Source organism: Cervus canadensis, chromosome 30 (assembly GCF_019320065.1).
Source record: "Cervus canadensis isolate Bull #8, Minnesota chromosome 30, ASM1932006v1, whole genome shotgun sequence".
Lineage (NCBI taxonomy): Eukaryota > Metazoa > Chordata > Mammalia > Artiodactyla > Cervidae > Cervus > Cervus canadensis.
The window spans coordinates 29,519,239-29,526,941 of record NC_057415.1 but is presented as its reverse complement, the minus strand read 5'-3'; the positions used below and the strand labels follow the sequence as shown (position 1 = coordinate 29,526,941).

Genomic DNA, 7,703 nt, shown 5'->3' with positions numbered 1-7,703 from the left:
GCTTTCCTCCTCCAGAAGGATGTTAGGAAAGTTTGCCTTTTTTAATTGAGTTTCAGAATCTTGTCTTGATTATATGACATAATAATAGTGGCTTTCCTAGTCATCTGTGTAATATTGTTTTTTCACCGTGGTGGTTACTTTTGTTGAAGGGAAAGGCCTACTGACTTAGATAAATAAGAGAAAAGCAGAAAGCTCCTCACGCACGGGTTCCCTAACTAGAAAATGCCAAGTCCTGACTTACACATCAGGAGGGTAAGGGTTGCCAATCAAGCACTTATCCAAGTTCAATGCAGTTTAAGAACCCTGGCTTTGATGGTAAAGTGGATTAACTTTTCCATGTATCTTCAAGCCCCAGTATCCCAAGAAATGTTTGTCATCACAATGAAAGCAACAGGGGGAGGAGGTTGCAGGTATCTTTCTTTCTTGGTCAGGGCAATATTTTCAGAGTTAAACTGGCTGGCTCCTATGGGGTAGGATTGAAACCCTCCAGGTCGGTGGTTTCCCCGCGAAAACCTGCCCTCCCCTCCGGCTACAGGCCCTGGCAGCCATTGGCCAAAGCCCGGCTGGAGGATCCCCAAGTGCTTGCAACTCTCCGAACCGAGCGGGATTCCTGGCCTTGGCATAAAGGGCTGAGTGGATTCATTCGGGGCGCGATGCATTCCAAGAATGCTTCTGTGGTTGGCAAGGAGTAGGAAAATCAAGGATAACAAATATCCTAAGGAAACCTAATAGGTACCAGGAGCATAGGACTCAAATAAACAGGTGATTTAAAGTACGAGGTAACTGGATCTCAGTGAGGGTGAGCGCGCACTGCCCAGGGCTGGGGCTTCGACCCTTCTGCTATCTCCTCCCTTTTCTCTCCTGGGCTGACACCCGGCCGCCTTTACAGACAAGGGGGCTTGGTGCAGAGTGCGGGCGGAGCCCAAGGCGCGCCTGAATCCAAACAAAACACCTCGCAAGCCTACGTTTAGAAAGCGATACCGAACACCACACTCACGTTTGTTTTTTTTTTTTTTTTTAAAGGCACTGTTTGCAGAGAAGATGACGGCGAAAACATTTCCCGGCTGGAAAATTACTGATCACAAACCAAGGGGGAGTGGGGGTGGGGAGGCCGAGTTATAAGACTGAAATAACGATTGCCGTTTCCTCTTCTCTTCCTGGTGGGCAGGGACGGCTGCCGCGAGCTCCGTGGGCCCTGTTCCAGTACCCGGGTCCCACCGCATCGTTCCACGTTCTGGCACGGGGCCACTTTCCAGCCGAGCCCCTTTCGGTGGGTCTGGCCGCTCTAGAGCCTGAGCCAAGGGAACGAGTCGCCGTTTGACCTTTACCTCGCCACTTCACCTCTCTATGACTCAGTTTTCTCATCCATAAAGTGGAGAGTTGCGTGCTTTGCAAAGTGCTTTGAGATTCCCGGTTGAAAGGTGTCCCCGCGCCTCACGCCCCTCCCCTCCCCCCACCTCACATAGCGAAATCTCTTTCAGTCCCTTCCTCGCTCCTTCAGCTATCAAAGCCGTAGCTCCATTTCCCATTCCGGCCTCTTTCCGCCCTTTTCAGACGGGGAACACCCCTCCCGCTTTCTGTCTCCGGGTCCTCGCCACGCAGTTGAGGGCACCCACCTCCCTTCTACTCCCAACCCCCACCCGGGCAGACGAGCCCAAGAAGGACTATGCGAGGCCAGGCCAAATGCCCGCACTGGAGCTCGGGGAGTAGAGCAGGGCTCCTGCGTGCGTATGACGGACCCGAGCTGGATGAGTCACGCGGATAATCGCGCTCTTCTCCAGTGCGCAGACTGCGCGGCAAGCGCGCACCGGAGCGGGGGTGGGGTCGCGCTACAGTCCCCCTCTCCCCTACCGACCCCTCTTGGCCGCGAGCTTCGAACTCAAGGAGCAGCCCGTGGCGACGCCGACTGTCCCGGTCGCCCGGCGACCGGACCTGCGCCCCGTACCCAAATCCCCGCGCCGGGCCCGCTGCCGCCACCGCCGCCGGCGTCAGCGCGGCTCCTGCCCGCCAGCTGCCGGGCTGGCGTCACGGCCCGCCGGGCCCCGCCTGCGCCCCTCCCTCCTCCCCGCCCCCACGTGCGCCGAGTTTGTTTATTTAGCTGCCATGGCAACGCGCGGGGGGGCCGCTGGAAGGAGGGGAGAAGAAAGGGAGGGGCGGGGCCTGGCGGCTGGCCCCCTCGCGCAGCGGGTAGGAGGCGGGGGGAGGGCGGGAGCGGAGAAGTTATAAGTAAGGAGCGCGCGGCGGCCGCCGGCAGTTCCCCGGCCTGAGAGAGCGAGCGCGGCTGCGGGCGCGCGGGGAGCAGAGGCGGTGGCGGGCGGCGGCGGCACCGGGAGCCGCCAAGTGCCCCTCCCCGCCCCTCCGGCCCCCCACCCACCCACTCACCCGCCCGCGGCCAGCGCCCATGGCCGCGCGCGCCCCGCGCAGCCCCCCGGACTCCGCGCCTCGCGCCGCCGCCCAGTCCGCAGATCCGCGCCACCGCATCCAGTCTCACCTGGCGGCGCCGCCCGCCCGCCACCCCGGCCACAGCCCCAGCGCTCACGGCGATAGCCGCGGCGACCGCGACAGCGGTGGGGGACGCTGCTGAGTCGAAGAGAGCGCATCCTGGCCACCGGACCTACTTAACTCGCCTTGCTGATTGTCTATTTTTACGAGTTTACAACTTTTCTAAGAACTTTTGTATACAAAGGAACTTTTTTTTTTTAAAGGCATCTCCCTTTTATATTTAATCCAAAGAAGAAGGATCTCGGGCAATTTGGGGTTTTGGGTTTTGGCTTCGTTTCTAATTTTTTTTTTCCTCTTCGTTGGCTTTGGGGTTCGGGTACCCCTACTGCTTCGGACTCCCGAGGACCTTTTGGGCCCCCACATTAATGAGGTAGGTGCGGCGCGGGGCGCAGGGAGGGGTGAGGGCAGATGGGACGCGCCAGAGCGGAGGTCGAGAGTGGCCCCTGATTTCTGCCTCTGCTCCCCACCCGGTCCGAAGGCAGCCACCTGGCGAGTCTGACATGGCTGTCAGCGACGCGCTGCTCCCGTCCTTCTCCACGTTCGCGTCCGGCCCGGCGGGAAGGGAGAAGACTCTGCGTCCAGCAGGTGCCCCGAACAACGTGAGTGTCGGGCCGGGCCTTTGGGGCCCTCCGGTGGGCTTCTGTGGGTGGGATGGGGACGGGCGGAGCCCTGGGGTCACCGAGCACCTCTAGACGACGGGCAGGAGTGGCCCCGCACGGGCTCCTCCGCAGGCTACCCGGGATGGCTTCCGCGCCCATGGCTCAGCTGTACATGCGTGTGGTCCCGACGCGGTGGAGCCGCCGGGGGCGCACACCGGGTCCGCACACGTCCCGGAGCGCGCGAGCGGCAGGGCGGGCGCGCGGGCCACCGGGCGGGAGGTGTCTGTGTCCCCAGACACTGGCTGGGCCAGAGTGAGCTTGGCGCGTAGGCGTCCCCGTGGCGAGGGCGCCCCAAGAGAACCTCGGTGTCCCAATTCCGGGGGTGGCGGGAGCGTCCCCGGGATCCGGCGGGGGGAGGGACCCAGGCTGGCGAGCCTCGGCGCTCGCTCACACGCAATAGGGCAGACACAACCTAACATCCTCCATATATCCACGCACCGCCTCTCCTCAGACCCGGGTGTGGGCCATGATTGCAGCACTGGCACCCACAGACCCCGGGGCCCTTCCTGCCCGTCCGGTCCCCGTGTCTAGGCGGTGTAGGCGCGGCGGGCCCACCACTGACATCGGGTGGCAACTTAGGGACAGCACTGACTGTTTCTCTCGCGTTCTGTCCCCACAGCGCTGGCGGGAGGAGCTCTCCCACATGAAGCGACTTCCCCCAGTGCTTCCCGGCCGCCCCTACGACCTGGCGGCCGCGACCGTGGCCACCGACCTGGAGAGTGGAGGAGTCGGCGCGGCTTGCGGCAGCAGCAACCCGGCTCTCCTGCCCCGGAGGGAGACGGAGGAGTTCAATGATCTCCTGGACCTGGACTTTATCCTCTCCAACTCGCTGTCCCATCAGGAGTCCGTGGCCGCCACGGTGTCCTCGTCGGCATCAGCCTCATCCTCGTCCTCCCCGTCGAGCAGCGGTCCAGCCAGTGCGCCCTCCACCTGCAGCTTCAGCTATCCAATCCGGGCCGGGGGCGACCCGGGCGTGGCGGCGCCGGGCGGCGCGGGCGGCGGCCTCCTCTACAGCCGGGAGTCTGCACCCCCTCCGACGGCTCCCTTCAACCTGGCGGACATCAACGATGTGAGCCCCTCCGGCGGCTTCGTGGCCGAGCTCCTGCGGCCCGAATTGGACCCAGTGTACATTCCGCCGCAGCAGCCGCAGCCGCCAGGTGGCGGGCTGATGGGCAAGTTCGTGTTGAAGGCGTCGCTGAGTGCCCCTGGCAGCGAGTACGGCAGCCCGTCGGTCATCAGTGTTAGCAAAGGCAGCCCGGACGGCAGCCACCCGGTGGTGGTAGCGCCCTACAGCGGCGGGCCGCCACGCATGTGCCCCAAGATCAAGCAGGAGGCTGTCTCTTCGTGCACCGTCGGTCGGCCCCTAGAGGCCCATTTGGGCACTGGACCTCCTCTCAGCAATGGCCACCGGCCGCCTGCGCACGACTTTCCCCTGGGGCGGCAGCTCCCCAGCAGGACTACCCCGACCCTGGGTGCGGAGGAACTGCTGAGCAGCCGGGACTGTCATCCTGCCCTGCCGCTCCCCCCGGGCTTCCATCCCCACCCCGGGCCCAACTACCCTCCCTTCCTGCCCGACCAGATGCAGCCGCAGGTCCCACCGCTCCATTACCAAGGTCAGTCCCGGGGATGCATAGCTGGGGCTGGGGAGCCCTGCGTGTGCCGGCCGTCCGGGGCACACAGGATGACGCTGACCCCACCTTCTTCACCCCTAGAGCTCATGCCACCCGGTTCCTGCATGCCGGAGGAGCCCAAGCCAAAGAGGGGGAGACGGTCGTGGCCCCGGAAAAGGACGGCCACTCACACTTGTGATTACGCAGGCTGCGGCAAAACCTACACGAAGAGTTCTCATCTCAAGGCACACCTGCGCACCCACACAGGTAGGAGGACTCGAAGCCGTGGAAGGGGTGGGGGGCGGCTGATGTCCAGCCTCGACACTCCTCAGGGCCTCCCTTGGGATGTGGGGTGCAGTCTATCTCCTCCATCTCCTGGATCACAGGAGAGAACAGCAAACTGGCGCCTACTATTTTGCCCAGGAGCCTTTTGCTGGGCGGATGGTATCAGTGCTTGAAAGTGCAGTTTTGTTAGGCCTTTGAAAGGCGGGGAGATTCCAGGCTGCAGGTGGGCCTCTTGGAGTTTGAGCAAAGCATTGCCCTTGTAATCAAGAAATTATGCCTTGCTGTGCAAAGTCATGATAAGTTTCTTAAGCAGTTTTGTATTCTCCACTATTTTTATTGGTTGTTCCCTTCCCAGGGTTCACCCCCTCCCCCTCTCTAGTCCTAACAATTAGGTTTTATTTAACTCTCAAGGACTTAATGGTTAGGCTGGCTGAGATTTTGATTTAAGATTGTCACCACGGAGAATCTCTGGATGTAAGTAGGTACAGAAGGTCACTAAGGTATAGCTTTCATTAATAATACTGGTATAGGAAAAGTAGTCGTCTCCTGTCACTTTTTAGAACCAGTTGTAGTGGGATAGGGTATTATTGCTTGGTTTGGGTTAGGAGAGACACGCTAACAGTCATAATTTCTAAATTCATTTCCTGCCCCTATCTATCTTTGCTCAAAAGAATGAACAGAAGTCCAACAGAAGTATAGTTTTAAGTGGTTTTTGTGTTTTCTGCGATTATCTAATTTCCCTTTTAAAAAAAAAAGAGCAAAAGAAAACACATAAAATTCCTGTTTATGATCTGAAGTTTAATACAGCCTTGAGAAGGTATAAAGACGTTTCCTGGATCCTTTCGGAATGGGGTACTTGAGTTGGTTTGATGTCTGGCCTCCAAGTTCTTAAAATTTCATCCTTCAGGAATAGCTTCCAACGAGTTTTATTTTCCTTTTCTAGGTGAGAAACCTTACCACTGTGACTGGGACGGTTGTGGGTGGAAGTTTGCCCGCTCAGATGAACTGACCAGGCACTATCGCAAACACACCGGGCACCGCCCCTTCCAGTGCCAGAAGTGCGACCGGGCATTCTCGAGGTCGGACCACCTCGCCTTACATATGAAGAGGCACTTTTAAATCCCCAAACAGTGGATGTGACCCACACTGCCAGAAGAGAATTCAGTATTTTTTACCTTTCACACTGTCTTCCCGGTGAGGGGAGGAAGCCAGCTGGAAAGCACTACAACCATGGTCAAGTTCCCAACAAGTCAACTTGTGAATGGATAATCAGGAGACACAGGAAACCAAAAGACAAACTCAAAAAAAAAAAAAAACAGATGGGGTCTGTGACTGGATCTTCTATCATTCCAATTCTAAATCCAACTTGAATATATATATTCCTGGACTTACAAAACGCCAAGGGGGTGACTGGAAGTTGTGGATATCAGGGTATAAATTAGATCTGAGAGTTGGGGGGAGGGAAGACCAGAACCCCTTGAGAATTGTTTTGATGCAATATAAGCATAAAGATCACCTTGTATTCTGTTTGCCTTCTAAAAGCCATTATGACGATCTTAGAAGAAGAGGAAGAAATTCAGGTACAGAAAATGGTGTTTAATAGCCTAAACGATGGTGCTTGGTAAGTCTTGGTTCTAAAGGTACCAAATGAGGCCAAAGTTCTCAAACTGCTGCATACTTTGACAAGGAAAATCTATTTTTGTCTTCCGATCTACATTTATGACCTAAGTCAGGTAAATACACCTGGTTTACTTTAATCTTTTTATGCAGACAGTCTGTTATGCACTGTGGTTTCAGATGTGCAATAATTTGTACAATGGTTTATTCCCAAGTATGCCTTAAGCAGAACAAATGTTTTTTCTATATAGTTCCTTGCCTTAATAAATATGTAATATAAATTTAAGCAAACTTCTATTTTGTATATTTGTAAACTACAAAGTAAAAAAATGAACATTTTGTGGAGTTTGTATTTTGCATACTCAAGGTGAGAATTAAGTTTTAAATAAACCTATAATATTTTATCTGAGCCTTGTTTTTGTTTTGCGTTGTTTTTCCCCGGGAAAAGCACATAACAGAAACTGCAGTTTAAACCCAGTGGGTAAAGCTAGGGAAAAGCACCCCCAAAAAGCCGACTTTATCTCAAGAGATTAAAAGAAGACTTTTAAAAGACTGCTTAGTTTTACAATGAGTACTGTATAATGTTGTGGGCTGAAAGCTCTGAGGATTTATGATCATAGAATTAAACTTAGCTAGTTCAGGTTTCTCTTTCAAATGTTAAAAGATATAGGAAAGCAGTTTCCCTACCTGACTATGAACTTCCAGGTAGAAACGGCTCATTCTTCAGGTTGCTCAGTTTACCATGAGAGTAGTCATAAACATACATGTTCCAGTTTCACATTTTAAAAGATCTTTATGGTTTGGTCTTTAAAATCAAATGAAAATGTAAAAGTCTCTTTCCCAGGCCTGGCCTTGCACTCAGAGCAATTTGTATAACAAAAGAACCTCCCCACAGCGGACAATATCAAGAACGCAGTTCCACAGTGCCCTCCTGAGGATTAAAGGATTCACTTATGTTTTGTGTGTAACAGATACATTACTTTTAGAGCTCCAAAAAAGGATAGAACCAAAGTTTCTAGCAAATTTTTAA

The 7,703-nt window shown here is 55.2% G+C and overlaps 1 protein-coding gene across 3 annotated transcripts; it reads left to right on the top strand.

Annotated features, from left to right (window-relative positions):
* Window positions 1–2,274: 2,274 nt before the first annotated feature.
* Window positions 2,275–7,082, top strand: KLF4 (Kruppel like factor 4). 3 transcript variants are annotated; one of them, XM_043453618.1, is made up of 5 exons: window positions 2,280–2,872; window positions 2,981–3,101; window positions 3,781–4,774; window positions 4,874–5,038; window positions 6,000–7,082. In XM_043453618.1, the coding sequence occupies exons 1-5, from the start codon at window positions 2,868–2,870 to the stop codon at window positions 6,173–6,175; spliced, it is 1,461 nt and encodes a 486-aa protein (XP_043309553.1). In that variant the 5' UTR covers window positions 2,280–2,867; the 3' UTR covers window positions 6,176–7,082. The 3 variants fall into 3 exon arrangements, with proteins under 3 accessions (XP_043309552.1, XP_043309551.1, XP_043309553.1); XM_043453617.1 differs by having other exon boundaries at window positions 2,275–2,872; window positions 2,985–3,101; window positions 3,781–5,038; XM_043453616.1 differs by having other exon boundaries at window positions 2,276–2,872; window positions 3,781–5,038.
* The last annotated feature ends 621 nt before the right edge of the window (window positions 7,083–7,703 follow it).